General features: G+C 49.3%; 9 protein-coding genes across 9 annotated transcripts; 8 read left to right on the top strand and 1 right to left on the bottom strand.

The window, feature by feature from the left end:
- Window positions 1–304: 304 nt before the first annotated feature.
- Window positions 305–1,364, top strand: CLAFUR5_08711 (mRNA 3'-end-processing protein; the record flags this gene model as incomplete). Its single annotated transcript, XM_047907859.1, has 2 exons — window positions 305–559; window positions 777–1,364. 2 exons carry the CDS (start codon window positions 305–307, stop codon window positions 1,362–1,364), a joined length of 843 nt encoding a protein of 280 aa, XP_047759325.1.
- Window positions 1,365–2,501: 1,137 nt separating this feature from the next.
- CLAFUR5_08710 (uncharacterized protein) lies at window positions 2,502–3,644 on the top strand (the record flags this gene model as incomplete). Its single annotated transcript, XM_047907858.1, has 1 exon — window positions 2,502–3,644. The coding sequence occupies one exon, from the start codon at window positions 2,502–2,504 to the stop codon at window positions 3,642–3,644; it is 1,143 nt and encodes a 380-aa protein (XP_047759324.1).
- A 578-nt stretch (window positions 3,645–4,222) lies between these two features.
- On the top strand, window positions 4,223–4,810 carry CLAFUR5_20262 (uncharacterized protein; the record flags this gene model as incomplete). The annotated part of the gene is made up of 2 exons (XM_059463098.1): window positions 4,223–4,464; window positions 4,519–4,810. The coding sequence occupies 2 exons, from the start codon at window positions 4,223–4,225 to the stop codon at window positions 4,808–4,810; spliced, it is 534 nt and encodes a 177-aa protein (XP_059318943.1).
- Window positions 4,811–4,924: 114 nt separating this feature from the next.
- Window positions 4,925–6,370, bottom strand: CLAFUR5_08709 (uncharacterized protein; the record flags this gene model as incomplete). The annotated part of the gene is made up of 1 exon (XM_047907857.1): window positions 4,925–6,370. One exon carries the CDS (start codon window positions 6,368–6,370, stop codon window positions 4,925–4,927), a length of 1,446 nt encoding a protein of 481 aa, XP_047759846.1.
- A 541-nt stretch (window positions 6,371–6,911) lies between these two features.
- Window positions 6,912–7,334, top strand: CLAFUR5_08708 (uncharacterized protein; the record flags this gene model as incomplete). The annotated part of the gene is made up of 2 exons (XM_047907856.1): window positions 6,912–7,145; window positions 7,176–7,334. The coding sequence occupies 2 exons, from the start codon at window positions 6,912–6,914 to the stop codon at window positions 7,332–7,334; spliced, it is 393 nt and encodes a 130-aa protein (XP_047759847.1).
- Window positions 7,335–8,331: 997 nt separating this feature from the next.
- CLAFUR5_08707 (uncharacterized protein) lies at window positions 8,332–9,018 on the top strand (the record flags this gene model as incomplete). Its single annotated transcript, XM_047907855.1, has 1 exon — window positions 8,332–9,018. One exon carries the CDS (start codon window positions 8,332–8,334, stop codon window positions 9,016–9,018), a length of 687 nt encoding a protein of 228 aa, XP_047759850.1.
- A 23-nt stretch (window positions 9,019–9,041) lies between these two features.
- Window positions 9,042–10,903, top strand: CLAFUR5_08706 (uncharacterized protein; the record flags this gene model as incomplete). Its single annotated transcript, XM_047907854.1, has 2 exons — window positions 9,042–10,840; window positions 10,888–10,903. 2 exons carry the CDS (start codon window positions 9,042–9,044, stop codon window positions 10,901–10,903), a joined length of 1,815 nt encoding a protein of 604 aa, XP_047759851.1.
- A 415-nt stretch (window positions 10,904–11,318) lies between these two features.
- On the top strand, window positions 11,319–13,913 carry CLAFUR5_08705 (uncharacterized protein; the record flags this gene model as incomplete). The annotated part of the gene is made up of 1 exon (XM_047907853.1): window positions 11,319–13,913. The coding sequence occupies one exon, from the start codon at window positions 11,319–11,321 to the stop codon at window positions 13,911–13,913; it is 2,595 nt and encodes an 864-aa protein (XP_047759848.1).
- Window positions 13,914–15,020: 1,107 nt separating this feature from the next.
- Window positions 15,021–16,403, top strand: CLAFUR5_08704 (Glucose N-acetyltransferase 1; the record flags this gene model as incomplete). The annotated part of the gene is made up of 3 exons (XM_047907852.1): window positions 15,021–15,695; window positions 15,750–16,247; window positions 16,302–16,403. 3 exons carry the CDS (start codon window positions 15,021–15,023, stop codon window positions 16,401–16,403), a joined length of 1,275 nt encoding a protein of 424 aa, XP_047759849.1.
- Window positions 16,404–26,188: the final 9,785 nt, after the last annotated feature.

Here is a 26,188-nt window from a genome sequence, read left to right as displayed (position 1 = left end):
GAGGATCTGGTGATAGTACGAGGGTGGTCGTACCGAGTAGCTGTGGCTCGACAGTAAGACTGATAACTTGCGGTGCATGTGAGATGGCGGCAGACAGACCAGGGTGCTAGTAAAGAGTGACCTTGCAGCAATCTCACTCACCTGGCCCATGCTCACACCTGCATGCACGGTGCACCTTCTCGGTCTCCAGGTCCCAGACTGCCGAAAGCTTCCCAATCAAGAACAGCTTCACCTTCAACTTCAACCCACTTCAAGAACTCACCTCCTTCCCTCCACTACACCACGCGTCGACATCACCACCAACATGGCGACAACCACCACCACCACGCGATCAACACTCGCCGACCAGGTCCTGAATCCACAGACATACACCCCGACATCCTTCACATTCGACAACCACCTCAAAGGCACACTACCCACACTCGGCGCGCCCTCGAAAGTCACACGACCGAACTGTCAGGACTTCATCGACTCCAAGGGCAAGTCGTGTCCAAGAGGTGTCACTTGTCCATACCGTCACTATCTTCCACAAGGCGAGCGCTCTGGCGTACCGCATCTCGTATGTAAACACTTCCCCAGCGTCCCCAACACCCACACCCACACCCACACCCACAAGCCCAGGGACCACGATACGGATCGCATCATAGCGGTTGGATGCTTCGCAAGTGCAGGAGAGGGTCGAGACTATCTACTGTCATATATCACGAACTATCTACATGCTACATACCATCCAAATACAATGCACTTCCTGTCCAGTCCCTAACACCCTCACCTAGATCTGCAAGCACTACCAACGCGGCCTCTGCAAGAAAGCCGAATCCTGCGAGTTCGCACACACCTTCAACCTCCGCGACGAACGCGAATGCAAGGAATTTTCCCGTTACGGCATCTGCCCCAACGGCGACGACTGCACCTACCTCCACGTCCCACCCACCTCCGACCTCCGTCGCCCCGCCTGCCCACACTACGCCCGCGGCTTCTGCCCACTCGGACCCTACTGCAATCTCCGCCACATCAAGCACAAGAAGCTATGTCCATACTACTTGGCGGGCTTCTGTCCTAACGGGAGGAAGAACCCACCACTGGCGGATCGAGTCGTGTGTTGCGAGCATGGTGCCCATGCGAGGTGGATCAAGGATGAGGATTTGAATCCGAAGAAGCCGGAGGTGAGGAAGGTGAAGGATTCCGAGGTGGAGAAGGCGGAGCAGGAGGAGAGGGAGAATGAGTTCTATGCTGAGATGGAGAGGAGCAGGGAGAGTTGGGAGCGTGGAGACAGGGGTGCTGGTAGATGGAACTTCAGGAGTCGGGGCAGGCGAGGTGGTGGACAACGTAGGGATGGGGGTCACGGAAGACCGAGGAACTAGGCGTGAAGCAGACAGAGATTGGCGATGCGATGATGATACGACAGGACATGATTTTGAAGATGCGATTACAGCGAGGCGTTTGGAACTACGGAAAGTGGCGCTGGCAGCACAGTCAGCCGCATTTCGCGTGGGGAGGCTCACGATGTGCTTGATATGCGCCTAGCAATGGGGCTCCGTGTAGCGTAAAGTACGTACTTGTACTTTCAAGGATCGTCCAAGCCTGCTACTATACCTCTAGAACCTCATCCCCTTCGAATCTTTGACCACCTCTTCTATTTCTGTTCTTCTCCGCACACCGCACGTGCAGCTGCGCATGTGCGCCGCGCACCTCTACCTCAGCAGAAGCCTGTCCACATAGATGGTGGGTGGTAAAGACATTGACCCCCATACAGCCCTGATTCGCGAATTGATACTCCAGAACTGGATACAAGCACAAACGCCAGGACCACTTCAAAGCCTCGGCAAGGCACGTTCGAGTTGTTTAGAGGTAAGATATGTTAGCCAAAAATGTCTCCAACGAAGCAGCCAGAAGCCATCAGCGCCCTGGACGCGTCTCAGGTGTCTCATCAAGGCGTCTCTAACTGAACTTCCTTACATTTCCCAGTTCATGATGGGCTGAGTCGCCCGAGCCTTGGAACTAGTGCAAGATCGACCATGGCTCCGGACGGAGAGGACACCGGAGGCACGGTCTCCATACCTGAATCCAGGACTGTGCGGCCTACGCAGCCAATCTCGGCTCGAGAGGACTGTGATGTGGAGAAGAAAAAGGTAGAATCACGATCAGATTCGCCCGGAGAGCCGTCGTTCGGGGACAACGCCTTTATGACAGTATGAGACACGCTCCGAGAGCATCGGAGTGAAGACCCTCGGGTTAGTGATGAGGCTCTTGGGCGATCGGCAAGAGGGCATATGGCATACTCGTTCAGATATCCTACAAGCGAACAACTCGCGCATAAGATCCCATCAAGGCGAGAAATTGTGGATGGAAAGCCCGCACATGCAAAACCGGACACAAACACATATACTAGCGGCTTGTCAAAGACTCATCAGCAAGGCTCGTCCGTCGAGCAAACGGAAATCTCGCCATCTCATGACGGGCCGAATCCCCTAAGCCTTGGAACTCGTGCATCATCAAGCATGGCTTCGGATGAAGAGGACAGGATCTCTCGGCCTGCACGTAGAACTGAGCAAGCCTCGCGCCCGATCCCACCTCAGGAGGATTTGCTGCAGCCGGGATTACTTGGATATTATTCTGACTCAAAAGACGACAGCTCGGAGCAGGGACTCAAGGAGGATGAGTCGGCACAGCCGTCCATACTCGGAGAACCAGCCAAAGCCACAGGGGAAACCAGAGGCACCTATACTTCTGGCAAGCTTGTGGTGCGGCCTCACATTGATCATTTTGCGGATGCTAGGCTGCGCGTTGGCCCTGTCCCCGGTCGCAGCAGCATCGCGGAGAGATCACGCGCTGCTGGAAGGCGTGCTGCTGAAAGAGATTACTTTGGTGCCTCGGGCGCCCATAAGATTCGTCACGGATCTGAACTGGGTCTGGCAAACGCCTTTGCCACCGGCGTGGGCAGGGCGGTAAATGACACGTCTCTCGTCGAGCGAATCGCAGAGTATGCGGAAGTCTGCTTTCGCCATGATGGAATTCACGGAACCTTGTCTCTGCTGGAAAAGGCGGCGACAGCGATGGACCCATGGATGGACATGACTGAGCTCCGCGACAGCATCAACAGGCTTGTACAGGCCTATGAACTTGATCTCACCACGGAGCTGCTCACAACGGACAGTGCTGATGTTGCTTGGTTGTGCCGAGTGATAGCCTCGGCGAAACTCATACCTCATGAATTCCATATTCCGGTGAAGCTGCTAAGACGCAGAGCCAATGGGCGCATTCGGGGGGACATTGGTCAGGCTACCAGCATTTTCTCGACCCTTGATACAAACGAAGGAGCCACGCTATCGAAGGAAGACTTTGGCATCGTGCAGAAGCTGATTCTTCGGAGTGATGCCTACATGAGGTACAAGGACGCCCTCTTCCTCTCCGTACTTGGCATATATAGACAGATCCTTCTGAGCCGCCTTGAAGAAGAAGCACGAAGGGCTGACGGCGCCACAAGCATGGAAGATTCCATGCTCGCTGTAGCTTATGAGCTGTCTTTCGTGCCAAAGGATGCTGTCACGCTGATGGAAATGCACAGTAGCGCCTTCCCGGGCTGTAACACCTTCATGGACACCTGCAAAGCATGGGTTGAGGAACCCATGCGAGAGACGTGAAACTGGTGGCCTTTCAAGCCTAGAAGCTATCGTCCACCGGAGACATCGTCCACCGGAGACATGGCTTAGAATCCAATGGAAGACTCCAGCGGGCTACCTCGATCACATCGATCTGCCCTCTGAAGCAGCTCGAGCATCCTATGCTTGTACAGCGGACAACGAACTCCTGGATCATACGGCATCGAACCAGGCGAGAAGGTACTCAGGGGAGTGGTCCTCCCTTGTGGCTGCATTCGATGATCCGGCATCAGCACCAACGAGGACAAGGAACTCCTCATCAAACCAACAGAACATGCCGCCTTCGCAAGCTTCACAACTCGCGCCCGATCCACAATCTACCGTCAGCGCACCACACCCGCAACAAACCATTCAACCCACAAACAAACAAGACATATCTTGCCAGACATCAGCATCGCTGTTGCGGCACGTCTTTCTATGTGTTCGCACTGGCTCCGCATTGACCTTCAGCGATATCGAAACCCATGACACGCGTAACGATGCAGAATTCTTCCGTGAGTTGAAGGCCCGATACTTACAGCTTCGCAAATAGTTTCGACTATGGTTTTCCATGTGTCAATATGACCACTGTGACTTCTACGAGGCAAGTCTTCCCCACTGTACTGGCGTCGCCACTATTATGTGAACAGTTCCACAAGTACCCCCTCGGCGACCAAGACGAAGGCGCTCCTCGGCGAATTGGCTTCCCCTCGAAGGACAATACCGACTACGACTTCATCCCTCGTCCCATAGAGCCCAGTCCTCCCGGCGGCCCTGTATCCGAGCAAGAATTTCGCAACCGCTTCCACAAATCCTGCGACGAGTGTCACAGCTGGCATTTGTGGCATATGTAGAGGCCCAATGGACGTGTGTATAGCCAGGGAGTCGTTGCCAGTCTGCCGGAGAGGAAGACTCCGCTCAATATGCAGGATGGCAACCGGGAGATTTTCTGGGGCATATATGCCCGAGAGCGTCGTAGCTTTGCTCGCGTGCTGGCTTATGGATTCTCGGCTAACGTGCCCGGGATTGTGGTCTTCTTCCTCTGGTTGTTCAGGTGGGACCATGCCTCTGATCTGCAGAATGCTGCAGTACCAATCGGCATGTCGCTATCGCTGACTATGTTGTTCGTAGCACTCTTATTTGAAAGTCGGGAGATCGAGCTCAAGTAGTCTATGAAGCAGAATCTATCAACTCTCGTGCAACCATTACCGCCATAATCGCTCACTATGCATCGCTAAATCCCAAAGCCCATTCAAAACTCCCCAATGATGCTACCTCATATTCTACACGAACAAATGCTCGCTCTGGTACCGCCACCAATTATCCCTTGTATCAGCCTGCTTCCACATCTCAATATCGTCAGAGACACCAAGCTCGTTCACACTCCAGTGACCTGACTCCACCTGAGCAAGCCAATTCTCGAGCACCGCCACCAGCTTGGGGCCGTGTCGCATGACATAGGGATTGACGCCCGTCTGATAGAGGTCACTATGACTCCTGATAATAGGCCGAAAGTCGGAGGTTCTGGCATATCTGTTGTTGCCGAGCTTGATAGGTAGCACTAGTCGGCATGCATCTTCGAAAGGATTTTGGGCGTTCGGGAAGGCATCGAGGTATAGACCGCAGGGTACCCGCTCGACCGTTGAGAAGGGGTAGCGGAATTTGCCTTCCTTGGCTGTGACGGTACCTTCACATCGCAGGAAGAGGAAGGGCATCTTCATACCACGAGTCTCTTCCGGGTATTGCTGGAGCACTTTCTTGAAGGGTTGTTGTAAGAATTCTTCCACTTTGGGTAATCGGAGACCAGGTGCCAGGAACCAGACTTGCGATTGCTGTGCGTGAGACAGGAGTTGATATGCGAAGCCTTGAGGTATGCCAGCCACGTTCAGCGCAGTACTCGAGCACAGCGGCGCATAATCTTCTTCATCGTCATCTTCTTCATCCAGGTTGATCGGATTAGCGACACCAGCCCGTGTCTCCAGCCCGTGCACCAGTCGTCTCCAGATATCCAGACACGCGTAAAGATCGTTCAACGTATACGGCTGCAAGATCCACGGCCGCGTCTTATACCTCGCCAGCATCTTATTCTGCTCCAACTCCTGCCGTGGATGGTGCATCCCCTCATCATGCTTTCCCGCCTCATCATGTATCGCCACCGCCTTCTCCGCCTCAATCATATCAATATACGCACTCAGAATCCTCTCCATCTTCTGCCACGGCAGATGCGCATTACTGAAATCAAACAGGTGATGGTATGTCGGCATCAACAACGCCTTCCCCGTCTGCTGATCATGCACAATCCCCGCGGGCTTCGACACCAACGCCTCCGACGTCTTGTACAGCACCACAAATCGATACTTCTCCGTGTGCACCGGCCCGTGGTCGCTATCCTCTAGCACGTCCGCCAGCTGCAGCATTTCCTTTTCTGAGGCCAGGCCGGAGACATGGTAGAAGAAATTATGTCTCTCCACGTCGAAGACTTTCGAGAGGTACCGCACGACCTTTGGACGGAGGACTTTCTTTAGAGAGTCGTTGCCATGCTTGCCCCACCAGGACCTCTTCTCCATGGCGGAAATCTTCTTCCCCGAGCAGAACCATCCATAGAGCAGTAATTGGTTGTGCAAAGCGGCACATCGGTCCACGTCCAGGTCATCGCCGGTGGATGGGGGCTGTTTTGCGTTTACGCGGTCTTTTGCTATGCTGGCGAACAGGGTTGAATTTGCTGCCATTGTGCTGAGAGCACAGGAGAGGTTCGCGGTGGTCGTGCTTGCTGTATGTGCGATAATACCTCCGATCTGCGGACTGGCTGCTTTTCGGTGGGCCGCGGATGATCCGCTGGCGCTTTTGAAGACATTTTCCCAGCCCCGAAACACGACATGCCTGACCTCAACTGCAGCTTGATGACCGCGCCCCATCATTTCCAGCGTGCCGAAACATTATGCCGTCCGTCGCCCAGTCGTGAGCTGCTTATACGCCGGACTTGAGGACTCACGCGTCCATCGATGGCCATCGCGTCGATCTCATCGTGAACGAATCATGCATGTCTGTTGGTGACAATGGTAATGTTTGATGTTACCAGTGAGTCTGGCGCCATGACGCGATAAAGACGATCTTTCCCTGGTCTATCAACCTCCCTCCTCAGCTCGGGAGATCACGGGTTATTTCAAACAGCGCCGTTTTATCGCATCGGGGCTTGGAATGTATCACCCATCTCCGTTCGCCCTACCCTAAACAAGGCTGCTCGAACAGTTCGGGACTCCATGGCTATGAATGGTACCTGGCAAATTCAGGTTCACGGTCTTCATCCGGAGAGACGAAGGTTTCACCAACCTTTTCCAGAATTCACAGGTCGAGGACCTTTCAGAGCACCCTTGGAACAAGGCCCCTCCAGAGAGCAGCTCCACGAGGAATACGCAGACACAGTCAACTCAGGTGGAGCTGCAAGAGGATCAGCAAGATGACCACCAATTCGCGCTCTACGCTTTGCTGGCGGACTTTCGCGAGGTGCGCGCTCTTGTGCGAAAGACCTGGTAGGACTACAAGGCTGATCAGATCACAATCACTTCAGCAAGCGAGACGACAGAAGCTGCCTTCGCTGTGATGCGCTTCGCAAACGCTCAGCTCCTGGATCGACATCCAGGTTTCGCTGACTATGACGATGCGCTCGAAGCCATTGGCCAGAAGCTCATGTGAAACACATCAACAAATCTACTAGTCGTCTAAACATCTCGGTCGACATTGAATGCCTCTACCACTCATGCACGAACTTATTGCTGAAGTTGTTCCCTGACCTCTTCCGTATGGTCATGCTTCACGTAAGGGCGAAAGATGCGGAGGACTGCACAGAACTGCTACGTGGCCCTGTCGGCCTTGCCAATGCCAAGAAGATGGGTTCTGCAATGTCGGAGACATCGACGAAACTCAGAAGGATACCAACCGGCAGTACGAGGCTATGCTACTTATACGATCGGCAGAGAGGAGCCACTCGACATCTTTGATACCGCGCTTCCCAAAGGTCGACCGGATGGAAAGACTGCCGATCTGATAGCATTGTTCTGGGCCCCGTCGAACTTCATATGCCGTGTATCATCGCGTTCAGATGGAAGAAACTGCGAGCATGTTGCGGTGCATTTTCGAGCTGGCCGTATAGCGCAGCGCGATGGTAGCCGTGCTCGAGATCAGGCTGGTAGTTGGCTCCAGGATCTTCGGCCGTAGTAGCTTACAGTCAGAGTATCGCTTGTCTTCATTGCCAGTTGTATAAGTGTAGCCAGTATCCGGCTTCATAGTCTCAGTTGAGTGTGCGGCATCGAACATCTCGCTGGGTGCTGGAGCCATTCCACTGGGCCACGCCAAGCATCATGCAGGCTGCCGTGGCGCAGGGGCCCATTTGTCTTGCGTTAATGATACAAACGTAGCTACTTCTAGACCTTCTAGGACAAAGGGCAGCCCAACTTTTGCCAAACATTCGCGAATTGTAAATCTTGCATTCATTCACTCGAGCTTCGCCAAGGCTGTGAAGATTTTCTCCCGTGGTGAGCCTTGAGTGGTCAGTGCTTTTGCGGCTGGCACAAGTTCACTTTATGCCGCCGACTTTCACGCCGCCTTATCTTGTGCACCCTTACTTGCCTCCCCGCCGCAATCTAAGACCGCTCAAGCATCATCAGCCCACGACCACTCGGACCCACTTACCATGTCTTTCAACCTCGTCGACCGCTATGCGCTTTACAAAGAGGGCACAAACCGAGTGACTCGATGGCTAGTAGGAACTGCGACTGCATGTCGACGCAGCGCGACAGCAAAGAACAAAAGCGGCATCATCTCCACCAGAGAACTTCTGCAATACGCCAATCTCATCGCTGGATGGAAACCACCCATTGAGATCCCTGGAAACATAGTCGAGCTCATTAAGGATGTTGTTGTCGGCAGAAAAGCCTGTGCGGAGTTCTATGATGCTCAGAATGCAGCTGACGCCGGTCATGATGCGTTCATTTGCGCACCCGAAGATATTGGTGAGAAGCTTAGAGGAGCTCGTAGGAGCCGGAAGAAAGAGAAAGGCCCAGCACGGGAAGATGTTAGCGATGCACACCAGGAGCTGGGGTCGAAAGGTCTAAAAGCTGAAGCACTACGCAATCTGTTCGAGCATCTACAGGTCGAGGATTCTTCCGAGGAAGCATGGAGATCTGTACCAGTGAAGAATGAGGTCAAACACCTGATCGCTCCACCTAAAGCGTCACCAACACTCGAGACGGATCCGGAGGAAGAGACTCGCTTCGCCCTTTTCTGTTCCTCAAGGGCATGTTCGAGATTCGAAAGGTCATTGAGGAGACCTGGACAGAGGCTTGCCATCACAAGCTCAGCTACGCAACAGCTGCCCTAGTGACAGAGACAGGGTTTGGGTTTATGGCACGTGCGCATGTCAAGCTGATAGCTGCGCACCCATCGCTCAGTAGTGATACCGCCATCACGACGCTCCTGAATGTCGAGCTCCGTAACAATGACAAGACCCAGACACCCATTTTGGTCAAACTCGGCACCACAGAAGAGCTGGATGGCCAAATTGTAGACCTCCTGTGCCCGTATGGCGCCACGCTGGCGCGCTACGTCGCCCGCGAGTGGAACGATATTTCTGCTTACGTCCTTGCGAAGAGCAGCGACCCCGACGGCCTTGTCAAAGAATGGCCTACAACCAATGCCGTGGACTGCTTCGCTTTCCATCCATTCGCAAAGGTTCTTTGCAGCCTATTGCCGAGTGTTGTCCAAGCAGTTCTGGAGGCTCGTGATGCTGTTGAGCCTGACTACCATTTGCCGCATCTGCTAGAAGCACTCGAGCAGGATTGGGGTAAGGCGGAGTTCATGATCATTAGCTTTATGTTCCAGGTATACATGGATATACACTGCAACATGGAAAAGGTCAAGCCAGATGTGTGTACAATTTTGACAGCTATGAGCAGCAGGACCAAGCTGGTCATGAATAGGTATCGCGATTTCAGCGCCACATCATCTACACCACTGGTCGATATCTATCTGGGTCCCGGGATGTCGAGGTTGGCCAAAGAGGATTTCGCAATGGTCGAGACTATGAGAAATGCAGCAAATGTAACAAAAGAACAGCTTGCACCGTCATGGATAGGCGGAAAGCCTATCAAGCTGTGGCGAGACATGCCTGCGCTCGCTCTCCAAGAGATCGACCACCATCAGATGCGAACATGTCCCACCGGACTGAGGGTTGCCAACGAAGGCTCCGTGGTTGTCGCGATGGGGTACGTCTATCGCGCTGCCCAGCACGCTGGAACTCTAGGTATTGCCTGGCGAGATATGGATTGGCTCTTGTCGCATCACGGGGCAGACAGGTCGTTGGTCGAGGATGTCAAACCTGGCGAAAGCATTGCGGTCTTCCTCCGCCGGTATGCGATCGCCTTAGGCGCTCCTGTTTCAATGTTTGCCGATCCCAAGACCCGAACGAATCTACACAGCATCCGCTGCAGGAAGTCAAGAACGTTCGACACTACGTCGCGCTTCTTTCAAGTCGCGCGGGACACAGTGAACGCTGACTTGGCTGTTGGTAGAAGGACGGGAGGTTGGATTGAGGTCACACTTCAAAAGATCTTCGCGGAGAAGCAAGAACAGGAAGCCCTGAGTCGTGGTCGCCGGAAGGCAGACAAGTCTTCCGCTACCACCCACCTCGATCTGCTGCGGCTGTTCAAATCGCTGAGAGCGGATGCAGAGAAAGAGCTGGGCTTCGATTACATTTCTTTCTGGATCGATCTGGCGGAGCTGTTCGCCAAGATGCGAGCTGAGACAGCAGAGCAATTGAATCACTTCGAAAGCACGAAGTACAACGTAGACGGACTCCTGGCAGCGCCTATCCTGGCAGCAGCGCTCGATGCCGAGATAGCCAGCCTCCCTATGGAATCTAGCACGCTTGGCACAGTCGGACGCATACTGCAGCAGCATATCGCCAAGAAGGGTGCCGTCTACACAACAGCCGCGCAGGCATTAATTGAAGGCCGCGTTCCTGAGCTGTGGGCGGAGGAGGTCGAGTCTCCGGCAGACAAAAGAGATTCTGATCAAGGATCAGACCAGGCCATTGAGCAGATCAGCTCTCCGTTTGAGACGCGCACTGAGATCGTCAATCACCAGGCTACAGTAGAGGATGTTGAGGATGCCGGAGACAAGGTCGAGAGCGATGATCCAGATGGGTGGCCTGTGATGGTATAATCTGAAGCACTCTAACACTGGGCACAAGCTGCTCCAGAATCTGAACGATATGATGCTCTCTCACAATCATGCTGTGTGCAATGCTTTAACGCGCAGCGTTCATTGTAGATTCCATTTTGCATGTGCTTTGTGCTCGATGTAGAGGCGCTTGTACAGGCCAAAGCGCAGAGCTCAAAAAGTCTTAAGCCCCCTTTGTGATCATTGTGTACTGCTTGTGAGGACGATCCATGAGCGGTGCCCAAGTTATAGGCAATGCTTGCATCGAGATCAGTGCTGCTGGAGACCACATTCACTCCGTGTGCGCCAAGACAAACTTCTCCACAAAAGACCCCGTGCAGCCGTTAGTGCTCGAAACTTCACCAGCACCTCACTTTGCAGCTCACTCTTCAATCGTGCATGTGCAACAAATCTTGCTGACATTCTTGCATCTGATTTCCAGCGCGCGTTTTGTCCATCACCATGTTGACCGACAGTCATGCGCCAATCGGCGGCCGATACAGGATGTACAAAGAAGGTGGCGATCGCATCACGCGCTGGCTCGTCTCAACCGCATCTTCCTGCCGACGCAGCTGGACCGTGGCATCCACTGCGAGGGGCAAAGTGTCGACCGGGGAACTGCTCAAATATGCCCAACTCATTTCATCGTGGAAGCCGCCGATCGAGATCCCAGGCAACATCACGGAGTTGCTGCAGGACGTGGTCATAGGCCGAGAAGTATGCGCCGAGTTTTACGCGTCACAGGATATGGCCTGCAAGGGACACCAGCACATGATCGAGGTTTTGCAGAAAGTTCTTGCCGTCCTGTTGGAAGCGAGGCGGAAGCGAAAGAAGGAGAAGACCAAGGGCAAGCAGGCACATGCGCTGCCGGAGCATGCCGAGGCCACCCAGCTCAAGACAAAAGAGGCTCTGAATAATCTCTTTGAGAACCTTCAGATTGAAGAGCCATGCGAAGAAGCCTGGGCCACTGCGCCAAAAAAGCGGCCGACTCAGCCAGCAGTCCCAGTCGACTGGCCGACACTTGAGGTGGATGAAAAGGAGGAGAAGATGTTCGTGCTCTTCTGCTTTCTAAAAGATATGCAAGAGATGAGAGCGCTCGTCAAGGACACCTGGCAGGAGTACGGCGAAAAGAAGATCGCGGCAGTCACCGCGTCGATGGTCACCGAGGCTGCCCTGGGGATCATGTCATGTGCCAACGAGACTCTGACAGAAGCACACCCTAGCTTCGCGGAGGTTGATGACGTCCTGGCATTTCTCCACCTTCGCCTGGATACTGATGCTGATGGCAAGCCAGGCTTGTACGCTACCAGCTCAGTCGAACAAGGTCAAGCAGTAGACAACGAACTGACGCAGATGCTCTGTCCAGAGGCCATCGCCTTGACCAAAGGACTGCAGGGTTTGTTCAGCGCTGCGAGGGCTACCGCAAGGGATCGGAAAGCCAATGGAGCTTCGACCAAGGAACAATGGCGCTACGAAGAGAAAGTGACGCCGCCAGGAGTTTTTTCGCTCTCCTCCTTCGGAACTCTGCTGTATCGCTTGTTCCCTGACCTATTCCGGCTGGTCAAGGAACACAAGGACTGCAAAGGCTTCTCTAATGAGTTTCAGTATGGACTTGTCCAGGTTGGAGCCGGTAATCTGGCTTGCCTGTGGTTCATCAGCGCGATACAGTTGTACAGTGAGATCGACAAGCTGACCAAAGGCGGAAACACACCATTTTACCAGTATTGCATGATGGATGCGCGAACCCATCGTGTGATGAGTCAGGTGTATGATTCCCAGATTGGTCAAACTGCCCAGCGTTCAACACTCTACCTGCCCATCATTGAGGAAGCAAAGAAGCAGTTCGAGCAGGCTTTTATTGGGAACATCGCTGCCCTGAAATACGATCAGAGCTACCAGCATACCCTGATGATAGATGAGAACTGGTTGCCCGCAGAAGTATGGACGTCCTTTCCCGCGTGGTCGGGAATTATGATCGACAGAGTGTTCACCTGGCAGTCACATGTCAAGCATTCCATCGCCAACGATGCCTCGATCATACTTGCTTCCGCTTATCTGTACAAAGCGTGTCGGCATGGTAACCTGGTCCTGCAACGATGGAAGGATATGGATTGGTTTCTTGAGCAAGCCGGTCAAGAGGGACCCTTTATCCATGAAGTAGGACCAGAAGGCAACATGGCCACGTTTTCCCGGCGCCTATTTATTGGTATAGGAATGTCGGCAGCATCCTTCTCTCGGGACAATGATCGCCTCGAGGCTAGAGGACTCAGGAGTGAAAAGCAGATGTTCGATCAGCGAAGGGTGTTCGAAACGGGATCGGCATTCCTTCGACTGGCGGAACAACTTGCGGATGAGAGGCGCATCTCGGGCAAGCCAAAGCGATGGTGTATGCAGACAGCTCTACAGAAAGAGATGTCACGGAGGATGCAAGAGCAGGTCGGCAGAGCGGCTAAGCGAAGGCGTCGCCAGGTGGCATTCACGGGATTGGAGATGCTCAAGTTCTTCAAGCAGCAGCGACTTGATGATGAGCCAGGTCTACATTTCGACCTGATAGCCTTCTTCATGGCCTGCAGGCGTATGCTCTGGGATGTGCGGGTTCGATGGAAAGGAGAACAGTTGGCCTCCAGGCCGGAATGGGACCATATACTCGTTGCTGAAGTGCTGCAAGATGGCCAGAGTGCCGAAGACGAGGGCAAGCCTTTGACGTCGTCTGCCATGGGTGATGCCGCAGACGTCCTCGAAGAGTACATCTCGAAGCAGGGGAGCAGATATACGGACGAGGCGTTCGTCCTGGCTCGTGGCGAGATGCCGGTGAACTGGACCGACGAAGCGCGTGCATTAGTACGCAGTGAGGTGCCAGCTGCGTGGTTGGCAGATGTTGGTCACTATTTCGAGGCTGAGATGCTGCCCGGAAGCGCGACCAGCGACAGATCGAGTCTATCGGCACAGCTGGGCCCGGTCCTGCGTTCGGAGCGAAGCTGTACCTGCGCTAAGGTGGAGGACAGTCCGATGTATCAAGCAAAGGTGGAGACGGTTGCTGAAGACGAGGCGCTGTGAAGTCGACTTTGAACTCGGCCAACGGACGGGCGCATGATGCAGGAAAGTCTGGTTCGACTGGGTAAGATGGCAGGAAGCGGTGAGAGCGTCGAAGCTCTTTGTGGTGCCCGTCATCCTGAAGTGCTATGGCCTGGATCGTAGCGTCTCTCATCTTGTAGCCCTCCTTAGTGTCGCAGTTGTGCAGGTGTTGGCTTCAAGGCCTCTTGATCCATGGAAGCTGTCGAATTCTGGATGGCATCGGGGTATGGCAAGCGTGTCGCCGCGATGTTTGAAAACAGGTTCTACACGAGCCTGAGTAGATGAGGTGAATGTGAATGGGGAGAAGCAGGGACACGAAGTTGACACGCCTTGCCAAGGCCTGGTGGAGCCCGGAGCATCCCGATGCCACTGATCCACGTGGCTCATCACAACATGGGCCAAAGTCACCAGCACGCCATCTGATGCATCAGTCTGACACGTGGGCTGTCGGTGGTCTTTACGGACGCTCAATCGAAAGCGACGTCTCCTACTTGACTTCGACCTTGAGCCTGATTGCCTTGTTCAAAGCATTTGGTCCATTATGTATGCTTCAATCCCGGCATACCGGGGCCTGATTGATCCAAGTCTCACAAGAGGTGCAGTGCGAATAAAGGAGTTCGAACACTCCGGAATGTATAGGCTTATCTCAGCCAGGCTGAGCTATGGCATATCTTTCAAGACCAATCGCAAGCTGTTCCATTGATCATGATATCCCACAGCTTTATTCACCTGAATAAGGTTGATGCCATGGATCAGGAGCAGGGAGTTCCAGGCACTGTCTAGGCCGTTGCACCAATTGCACCATCCCGAACAGGACGAAACAAGCGAAAACGTCCTCACGCCACGATTCAGAGTCTCCAGCAAACCATAACTCTTCGTTACACCAAATCTTGCTCTATGTCAGACCTTACCTGTGAAGTGTCGAAAAAACCAAGTGGGAAGTAATTCCTGTCGTCGTGAATGTAACTCCGTGAGCGCTTGCAGGAACGAACAGGCGTTGTCGCTCTGAGCAGTCGAGAGAATGCATTGCTCTCCACCTGCATACCTTGTCAATGCGGTCCGGCACGGCCTTACGCCGTGAAATCCCAGATGGCACCACCGTGGTCCGTGGAAACTAACAATCAGACTCGCGACGCATCGCAGGCTGCGTCGCATCAGCCACCTTGGACCGATAGATCTGTACTAACTGCATGGAAAGAGACGTCAAAATCCAATCACCAGCCTCTTTACAGCTCCAAAATGATTCTCCACGCGCTCTGTTCCCGGACGAAGTGGCGTCCCATCCTGGCTTTGGCTGCACTAATCATACTTTGCCTCTTCATGACAACCCAAACTGGCAACTACCTCCAACGATATCCAGAAGCGACCCCGTGGAAAGTGTTCCGCAATAAGGCTGTGTCCATCACCCCTACAGAGAGCACAATCTGGACAGATTACGCATACTGCCAATATGTGACCACCGTCGACTATCTCTGCAACTCACTTATGATCTTCGAATCACTGCAGAATGTTCGAAGCAAAGCGGCGCGCGTCATGATGTTTCCTCAAGAGTGGGTACTCGATGAGACCACCGAGGAAGGCCGCCTGTTGTCGAAGGCACGAGACGACTTCCACGTGGTATTGCAGCCGATCGAAGTACAGCACTTCAAAACGGAGGAAGAAAAAGACAATACCTGGTCAGACTCTTTCACTAAGCTGCTGGCTTTCAACCTGACCTCGTACAAGAGAGTTCTTAGCTTGGACTCAGATGCTACTGTACTACAGGTGAGCTTCCATCTGCCAAGGCCATAACACCACGTATGCTAACTGACAGACCAGTCTATGGACGAGCTGTTTCTCCTACCTCCATCACCCGTCGCCATGCCACGGGCGTACTGGCTGCCTGAAAAGCCCACGCTCTCTTCCCAGCTCGTCCTTGTGCAGCCATCCGAACTCGAAATGAACCGAGTCCTGGAAGCTTTCCAAAATCGATCCGAAGATGAATTTGACATGGAGATTGTCAACAACCTCTATGGTTCATACTGCACCGTCCTTCCACATCGCCGCTACGACCTACTAAGCGGAGAGTTCCGCAACGAAGATCACCATCTGTACCTAGGCTCAAAAGAAGAGCCGTGGGACCCTAACACGGTGTACGAAGAGGCCAAGTTCATACACTTTTCGGATTGGCCTTTACCCAAACCCTGGAAAGAGTCTTCGCAAGAAGAGCGAGACGAGGTTACGCCTAAGTGTCGCGCACGAGATGACGGGACTGAAGACTGCCGCGACAGGGATATGTGGTTGCATCTCTACGAGGACTTTCTTGAGCGGCGGGAGGTGAGCACATGAAGTATTCAAATCTAGACTGCATATATACTGATCAGCATACAGCGCGTCTGTGGCTCCTACTTTTTGCCTGGTCAAAGACCTCAGGAATTCGAAGGCAATGTTCAGCAACTGGCTTGGGATGAGGCCATGTCAACAGCTGAGTGAGGATCGTCGCGATGAATCCTGTTCACAACAAAAGGGTTAGGATCACACAAATGTCGACACCCCATGTCACTGACACATCTGAAACACAGTCAAGCTCTGGTCGAAGAGATGATTTGTGACCCATAGTCGCTATGCCGACCGCGACGATGGGGAGTATCATGTGGAATCATTCCACAAAGCTGCGATACCTTTGTGGCGAGCAACGAACACTACATTGCCACCGCGATTGATCCGACACAACCGCTCCGTGTTTGCACGGCACGGAGCAGCTCGTCCTATGGGCAGAGTGTTTCCGCTACAGCGTACTAAATAGGCAAATTGCACCATGTCGAGGTCCAACTACGTCGCAGAGAATTCTACGCGATATGCAATTCCGTCGGGGATCTCCTGAAGGCCAATGCGACATCGCGCGCCAGCTGCAAGCGACAGCTCTCAAGGTTAAATATTCATGTCCGATCAGACTGATCAACAAACAAACGAGTCAAAAATGAGGTGAATGACTTGATTGTTTGTACCCTGCTAGCTCGTGACTTGCCTTGCAAGTGAATACAAAGCATCTGACTTGCCTTGGTTGCTCAACTTGTGACGTGCCAAGACCTATATCGTCGTCGTTGCTAGTGTTGCTGTCGGAGGTGTTGTTGCCGGAGTTCTCACCCTCTTGAACAGCTCTTTCTCAATCGTTATCACCCCTTGCTTGCACCAGCTTTTCAAGGTCATTAGGTTGTTGATAGTGCTTGCTGCTATGTGCCTTCGCTTCGGTGTAAGAATATCACCTGCTTGACTAAACTGTCGCTCCGGCTCATTACTTATTGTAGGGCAGCAGTAGATATCGAGCGCCATTCGTGCTAGATTAGGCCATTACGGTAGCTTATCAACCTAATACTTGATAGGTGAATCAGTAATAGCAAGCTTAGCTTTAGGGCACCGCGGTAGGCGTATATACTGCTCTATCTTATCGAGGCCTCGTTAAGCGTAATCTTCGTCGCTCTCGTAATCTTCGACGAAGCCCTTATCGACAACAAGGTGTAAGGACTATTACGGCTGCTTCTTCTTGATCGTGACTGGCTTGTAGGTTAGTTAGAGCTTCGTTACCTCTTTCTTACGGCCTATAATCTACGTATTAGTAGGACCGAAGCGGCCATCGCTTTCGTTATACTTAAGCTAACGCCACTTTAATCTTAGGTGTAGTACGACTGCTGCTACGTATATATACGTATCGTCTAATCGTATAAAGCATTTACTTATCTTCTACTAAGTAAGGTTGATTGCTATAGAGAAGTGACCCTCTACGGTTAAGGGCAGCTCGAGCTCCTTATCCGACACTCGTTTAAGTGTTATATTAGCCGTTATTCGAGACCGCGGTAGTGCACGCCGTAGTAGCTAAAGTAGATACCTCTCTCGCTACTCTTCGAAGTATTATATTACGCGAGCGAAAGTAGGTAGTACCTACTAGATTATACTAAAGTTGCCGCCGATATTACCTTATAGACTTATCGTTACGTCCTTTAACGGCCGAAGGATCTCGATATATCGCTTAATGACAGTCTAATCGTTAGCGGTAAGGGTATTGCGTACGATCGAAGGAGGTCTAAGACTAGGCTCTATACCGCGCTCTATATAGCGGCGTAGGTAGTTATACTAGCTATCGACTTCTCGGCGTATAAACTCGTCGATAGCTAGTATTAGGTACGCGGCTCTCTCGGTACTATCGATATAGCTATTCTAGCGTGTCTCGATAGCGTAGATAATACCGTATATATCTTAGGCGCTATCCGGCTTCGTTAGAGTAATAAGGTCAAGTTATAGTTGATCTAATAGCTCTAGGCGCTAAGGTAACGAGTTAATAAAATATAGTATATAGTAAAGCTTACCGATAGGCCCTCGCTTTCGCTATAGTAGTAGATTCGCCTCTTTAACCGATTGAATAGCGATAAGCTCGTCTTCGAAGCCCTACGTAATATCGCCTACGTACTTACCGAAGAGCGTAGCTTATATAGTAAGGTTAAAGGTATTGTTAACGACCTAAGGGGCCCTTTAGACCCTGAAATTTACGCGTCGAATCTTATTAACCTTTAACGGTTAATTACGTAGTAGGGGTATATAGGGGTACTACTAAGATATATATAGTTAGGAGGCGACCTTAGTAGGAAGCTAAGGATTTACGAAGAATCTCTCTATAAGGCAAAATACGGGAATCTAAAATTTTAGATTTATCTTTTTTAGGATTACTATATATTAAATAGGTACGAGTTATATAGTAGTAGAAGACGGCAGATTATACGAAAGACGAAGAAGGACCTAATAGGATAGCGTGTATCTATATATAGTATCGCTAGTATTAGTATAGGTAGATGCTAGGTGTCCGGATGTTTGCTAGCCTATAGGCTAGCAAATCCTAGTCACGTGATCTAGTCACATAACATACCCACACCTACATACTTGTCCTACGGCCTGTATGTTCTTAACACTCCTACTCAGGCTATATAGTCTCCTACAATCCCTTTACGTAAGCTAGAGCTACCTTACAAAGTTTTAGAACTACTAGCTATTAAGGGGCTTTATTAACCTATTAGTAGCTATATCCTTTATATAGTAGTAGTCTACTATAATCTTCTTCTACCACTAGAGATGTCTAATATAGTTATATATAACATCAATATGCTTTGACCTTTTATGTATATAGGCATCTTTAATAAGTGTTAAAGCGGCTTAGTTATCACCTATAAGCTTGACTAGCCTTAGCTCGTTAATAGTGCCCTTGCTTGCCCTTATACTCGGCTAGAAAGAGCTCTTTCCTACTAGTTCTAGGCACCCTATTTCCCTAAGGACAGTAGCAAAAAATTGTGACTGCTTTACGGCTGCGTTTATAGCTATAAACTCAGCTTCTATTGTTAATGTTATAATAGACTTCTACTTCCTACTTATCTAGGACATAGGTGATCTATAAAGGAACTATACGTATCCTAGAATCAAGACTCTATCTACTTTGTCTATAGCGTAGTTAGAGTCCGAGTATCTCTAGAGATTGCCCCCTCCCTTTCTATATATAAGACCTAGGTCTAGGTACGACCGTAGGTATTGGGAGAGCTTCTTTAAAGCCTTTATATACTACTACGAGGGATTAGTAACATATGAGCTAATTCTTCTAAGGGGGAATGCTAAGTCTAGCCTTGTTATTATTATTAGCTATATCTAGGTACTATTATAGCTCTAGTAATCCTGTTTGTTACACCTCTTATCTATAGGTACCGTAGGCACTAAATACTCGTAGCTCTCTATAGGTAAGTAGGTTAGCGTAGCCTTCTCTCTAGCTATATTTATCTTAGCTAAGTTAGCGTAGACATAGTGTCCTTAATTAAGCTTTAAAGTGCCTTAGGACCTATCTCTTATAATCCTTATTCTAAGGATCTTCGTAGGTTCACTAAGATCTTTAATCTTAAACACTTTTCTAAGCTTAGCCTTAAACCACTAAACATCTAATAGCTTCGGAGCTCTAATAGGTATATCATCTATATAGGTAAGGACTATAAGGTCTCTATCCGTATAGATAAGTAGCTATAGATCTACCTAGGACTAGGTAAATCTAATCTTCTCTAGCTTCGTAATATAGAGCTTGTTCTAGTCTCTAGCTACTTACTTAAGCCTATAAAGGCTTCGTAGGACCTTAAACACTATGTTTAGAGGTGCTTCAACTCCTAGAGGTAGGATTATATAGATGTCTTTAAGAAGGCTACTTTAGGTAAAAGCATTGTTTATATCTACTAGGTGTATCTCGAGATCTCTCTTATACACTACTACTATAAATACTCGGAGAGTATTATGTCTAACAGTAGGTATAAAGGTCTCTTCGAAGTCAACCCTATATTTCTATAAAAACCCTCTTATAACTAGTCTTGCCTTGAACTTCTTAATAGCTCTACTAATTATTCTTTTTATATCAAAGACCTACCTAGAAGTAATTAGATTCGTACCCTTTGGCGGTATAACTACTTCCTAGATGTTATTGCTTACTAAGGCAATAAGTTCGTTCTCGATTGCCTCTCTCTATATATATCCCTATTTAGGGTCTTCTACGGCTACCTTATAGGACTTTAGGATTGGTACTTCCTACTAATAGGCTATAGCCTACCTAATAGTAGCAAATGTATATTCTTCTACGTCGGTTAGAATCTCCTCTACCTAGCTTATTATAGGGTCTAGATAGAACATCTAGGCGATAAGAGCCTTATAGTATTTAGGCTTATACTCTTTAGAGTTATTATCTCCGTCCCCCCTTAACCTCTTATTGCCTATAACCTAAGGTGGCGCTAGGTGTTCGGATAGGTCGAACTAAACGATATCTTCTTTTTCTTTTATTAGAGTACCCTGATCTCTAAACTTCTAGTATTCCCTAATGTCCTTTAGGGGAGGGGGAAGTTATATAAATAGCGGTTGCTATAGTGTTAATAACTTGGGTAGGTTCTGTATAGATCTACCGTTATCGGCCTTCGATAGTGTTAAAACCGCCTTAATATTTTCTCCTAGCCTTCGTAACGGTGTCTCTAATAATCCCCTATCGGAAAATTTCGCCCTAAAGGGCTTCCTCCTAACAGGATTGCGCTATAGCGCTCGACTCGGCTAGTTAGTGAAGGTGATACTAAGATTTATATCTCCCCCCTTCTTATTCTTAAACTAGTCGACGTGACTATACGCTTTTATAGCTTTTGTATCGGGATCCTAGAATAGCTATTGTTTTGTAGTGTTTTCTAAGTAGCCTATAAACACGGCTTCTTTTCCTCGGTTTATTAACTTGTCTCTCCTTAAGCCTTAAGGTTAGGCTCTTAGGTCTATATAGACTATAGCTTTGTATCACTAGACGCGGAAATGGTCGACTAACGGTACTTAGCTAGTAAAGGCTTCTTCTAGTAAAAGAGCAATACTATTAATGATCGGACTATTAGGCAGTCTGTTTCTAATTATAGTCTATACTTATAAAGCTTCTAGCTAGAACTCAACTAGTATACTAGAGTCTTTAAGTATAGCCCGGACTATGTTCTTAGAGGCTTAAATTGACCTTTCTATAGGTCTATTTTGAAGAGAGTTATAGGCATTAGTTGTGTCTATCTAAGTACTAAACTCCTTCTCCTACTCTTTTAGTAAGGCGAGAATTTCCTTTATACTATTACTACAGATCGTAGACAGAAAGCACCTTAACTACCGTTCTGCCTAGACCTTCTAATCCCGTAGGGCTATAGGAGCGTCGCTCCTAGCCTTTAAAGGGATTACCTACTTCTTCCTAGAGAAGTTATCTATAATCTTAAGCTAATATTTATATCCTAGCCTAGAGACTACGCCCTAAAAAGGCCTATAGATGTCAATAGAGATGAGGGCCAGCCTCTCCCCTTTCCTCTCTATAGCAGGTCCTTTGAACTTCCTTGTGTTTATAAGGGAGCAGACCTTATAATTCTAGTGTTTAGAAGGAATAGGAATAGGATCTTTCTTATTAGTGACTCTATATAGGTTTCTTAGTAGTCCCTTACTAAGGTATATACATCTTCTATACTATAGCTCCTACTGATCTTTGGACTTAGTATTAGCTATAGCGGTGCCGTTACGTTCTTAAGAGAGTATACTAGTATACTATAGCTTAAGAATTTCCGAGATCGAGTAGATAAACGGTACTCCTCCTCGAAGTTTAGTCTAGACAACGGGTTTACTAGATAAGGATTTTAGGGTAAAACTAGGTAGTTAGATAGCAAACTGTTAGCTAAACTAATTCCACGAAACAAGACTAACTCTAAGGCTAGGAACAAACAGGACATTTTCTAAGACAATTTGCTTTCTAGAAGGACTACCTATTACTACACTTCCTATATATATAGCTTGTAGATAGCTACCCCTAACCTTGATCTACTTCCTCTTTTAAAGAGGCTTTAGTGTCCTTAATAGTGAGTCTTAGTCAGTTATATATAATGATAGGTCGGATTTGTTCTTAAGCGGGATTACCTACTTCTTTCTTAAGAAGTTATCTATAATCTCTAGCTAGTATTTAAAACCTAGGGCGACGATAAAAATGGCGACGACGACGGCAGTAGACGACCGAGAGTAAGGGGGAGACGAGTGGAGGACGCTCTATAAGAAGGCGGAAGAGATAGTAGCGGTAGAAGAAGGGAGGTTTCCGGAGAGAGCACTAAAAGGAGTAATAAGCGAACTACTCGGGGGACTAAAGGCGCTCAAACGACAAACAAGTACTACGATCAACATAGCAATCGAGGTAGTAATACGAAACGTAAGAAACAACCCTTAAAGAGACCCGAGACAGACCTAGGGCCTAATAACCTAGGCAACAATCGCGAGCCAACCTACCCCCCCTTAGAGTATAGTACTACGAGTCTATATTACAGACTAGAAAGAGAAGGAAGAGATAGGAAAGATGACCGGGAGGGAGATAGTCGAGAAGATCAGAGTAAAGGGAATAGTGGGGGCAAGGGTAGACAATAAAGGGGTCAAGCTGTTTATAGTATATATATAGGACAAGAAGGCCCTCGAAATAAATAAGGAGTAGATACTGAAGATCGGGAGTATAGCGAAAGTCTCCTATTAATAGTATATAGTAATTATGTATAGGGTCCTACGAACCTTTAATATACAAAGGGATATACTAAACCTCTAGAGGCAAAACTAGGTAATAGCACTAGGACTATAGATCACAAAGACAGCGTGGGTCAAGAAGAAGATAGAGGAGGGTAAGAAGGCCTCCTCGCTAATCTTATAGGTTGTAATACTAGAGCAAGCAAACAAGGTCTTAGACTAAGGGTTATACTAGGACTTTAAGAGGCTAGATATAGAAATCTATTAGAGTAACTACAGAATCCTTTAATGTTTTAACTATTAATAGTACGGACATATTGCCCTAAAGTGTAGCAAAGCTACACTAGTCTACTCCTACTATACTAGTAATCACGCGACCTAAGAGTGCTAAAAACAGAAGGAGAACACAAGATACGTAGTATATAGGAGAAAACACCCGGTATAGTCAAACTAATGCCTAGTTAGACTATTAGCCTAGTAGAGAGCGCGGGAAGCAAGGGTAATAATACTAACTAGGTTCCTAGTAGGTGAATAGAAATAACTAGAAAGAACCACCTACCCGAATAAGAGATCCCGGCTATAAGAGGAGCTATAAATAGTGCTAGTAATAGGGAGACTAACGTTCTTATACAAGGTAGCGTAGAGCAATAGACAAATAAGAATCAACTAAATGATAGGGAGCTAACCCTAAAGGGCACTGGGTTTACAAGAAAGAGAGCAGCACCTGTTCTGACAAGAGAGAACCACGAAACATAGTTCAAGCTGATGAGAATACACCTGGTATCAAAGCAGGTTGACTGGGTCCTCGAAGACATCATTACGGACATTCCCGCTGCAACCCCATCTATAGCGACACCCTCTACATCATCGGAGTCATCCCTTCCTTTGGATCAAGCGATAAGGAAGGCATCGTACAGACGGTACAATGCAACGGCCCTGTATGAGATGTACATCTGTCTGTCGACAGATGACCAAGAGATGACATACGAGATCCGGCATGCGAAGGAGTTGTGGGAATGGGCTGAAGCCAAATACAAGAGAAGACTTCTCGCTACTGGAAGAAGTTTGCTTCAGCAATACACCAATTTCGTGATGACAGAGGACCAGTCAATAGATGACGCCTAGCAGGAGCTTAGCTCAATTACAAGGAGGGCTGTTTTAATCTCGCCTCAGTTCCAAGACATCAAGACTGAGGACAGAAAGATCCAGCAACTCTTAGCAGCTCTGCCAGACTCATTTGGCTCAATTCGCGATGCAATTGATGCCTAGGTGAATCTCTCACCACAAGACATTCTTGCAATCCTTAGGGAGAAGCAAGAATCAATGATTCATCAAGGGACAGCCATGTTCGCTAAGAAGGGTTTCCAGGGCAAGCTCACGTGCCATCTCTGCAATGGTGACCATTTTATGAGCAAGTGCCCACACCTTTCTGCAGCTCAGCAGGCTGTTAGGAACAAGGACAAACTAGCTAGGGTTACCTACCCTGCTAAGAGACAACCGTCACCACCTCGTAGGAGGTCATCATCACCAAACCTTCGTGATGTCCTCAAGGTGATGACGGACCTTGCAAAGCAGATGAAGGAGAGCCGCAAGCCAAAGGCCTCCTCTAGTAAGAAGCCTGCAAGGGCCCGTGCGACCCAGGAAGACGCATCAGACCCTGAGATACCATCAGAAGATGATGATGTTGATGAGGTTCCCCATTCCACTGTGGAAGCCAAGGGCAAGTACCCCTCGTCCGAGTGGTTGCTTGACTCTTGTGCTTCATCACATATGACTGACCAAGATTCACTATTCAGGACACTGAAGCCTCTTCAAAAGAGGAAGTGGATCAAGGTTGGGGGTGGCTATCTACAAGCTACACATTTGGGAAGTGCAGTAATGGGTGGTCCTTCTGGAAAGCAAATTGTCTTAGAAAATGTCTTGTTTGTTCCTGGCCTTGGAGTTAGTCTTGTTTCTTGGAATCAGTTCAGCCAACAATTTGCTGTCCAACCACCCAGTTTCACCCTTAAATCCCTTTCTGGAAAACCTGTTGTCCAGACAAAACTGAGAGGGGGTGTTCCATTCATTCAAAGTGTTTCAGAGCAGCTTGAAGCTATGCCTCAAGCATATGCCTCTCTACAGGAGCATGACTTGGATCTGTCCAAGTTAGGTACACATTTTGAGTGTGAATTGGAACAGGCTATGACTGCCACTGAGTCCCAGGACCAGTGGGAGCTATAGCATAGAAGATGTGCACACCTTAGCAAGGGACTGCTAAGAAACCTGCATAGAGTCACTGACAAGAAAGATCCCATTCCTGTTCCTTCTGAACACCAGAACTGCAAGATCTGCTCCCTTGCAAACATGAGGAAGTTCAAAGGACCTGCCACAGAGAGGAAAGGAGAGAGGCTGGCCCTCATCTCTATTGACATCTGTGGGCCTTTTCAAGGGGCAGTCTCAAGACTTGGCTTCAAGTACTGGCTTGAGATTGTAGACAACTTCTTGAGGAAGAAGTGGGTAATCCCTTTGAAGGCTAGGAGTGATGCTCCTACAGCTCTAAAGGAATGGAAGGTTCAGGTAGAGAACAGCTCAAGGTGTTTTCTATCTGCAATCCGTAGTGATGGTGCAAGGGAAATTCTTTCCTTGCTAAAACAGTGGGAGAAGGAGTTTGGCATTCAGATGGACACAACTGATGCCTACAACTCACTTCAGAATGGACCTGTGGAAAGGTCAATCCAAGCCTCTGAGAATACAGTGAGAGCTATGCTTGAGGACTCGAGTATGCCAGTTGAATTCTGGCTAGAGGCCCTTATTGCTCCAAGCCTCTGAGAATACAGTGAGAGCTATGCTTGAGGACTCGAGTATGCCAGTTGAATTCTGGCTAGAGGCCCTTATTGCTCAAACTGTGGTCAGAAATAGACTTCCAAATGGACCAATAATAGATGGTACTACTCTTTTACCAGAAGAAGCCTTCACTGGCCAGGTACCATCAGTTGACCATTTGAGAGTCTAGGGATGTAAAGCAGTGGTCTGTGTAGACCCGAGATCCCAACCTCAAGGCTTGAGAAGTGACGAGCTCATGAATAGGGGTAAAGAAGTTGTCTTTGTTGGCTATGTGGAGGACACCACAAAGCAATGGCTCTTCTGGGAGCCTGACATGAAAGCCATCAAAACACACGGGCAAGTTGACTGGTTTGAGAATGAGAAGGGGGGGGGGTGATATGGATCTTGGCATC

This window comes from Fulvia fulva, chromosome 3 (genome assembly GCF_020509005.1).
Source record: "Fulvia fulva chromosome 3, complete sequence".
In the NCBI taxonomy this organism is placed as follows: domain Eukaryota; kingdom Fungi; phylum Ascomycota; class Dothideomycetes; order Mycosphaerellales; family Mycosphaerellaceae; genus Fulvia; species Fulvia fulva.
The sequence above is the reverse complement of the archived record's forward strand: the minus strand, read 5'-3'. Positions and strand labels throughout refer to the sequence as shown.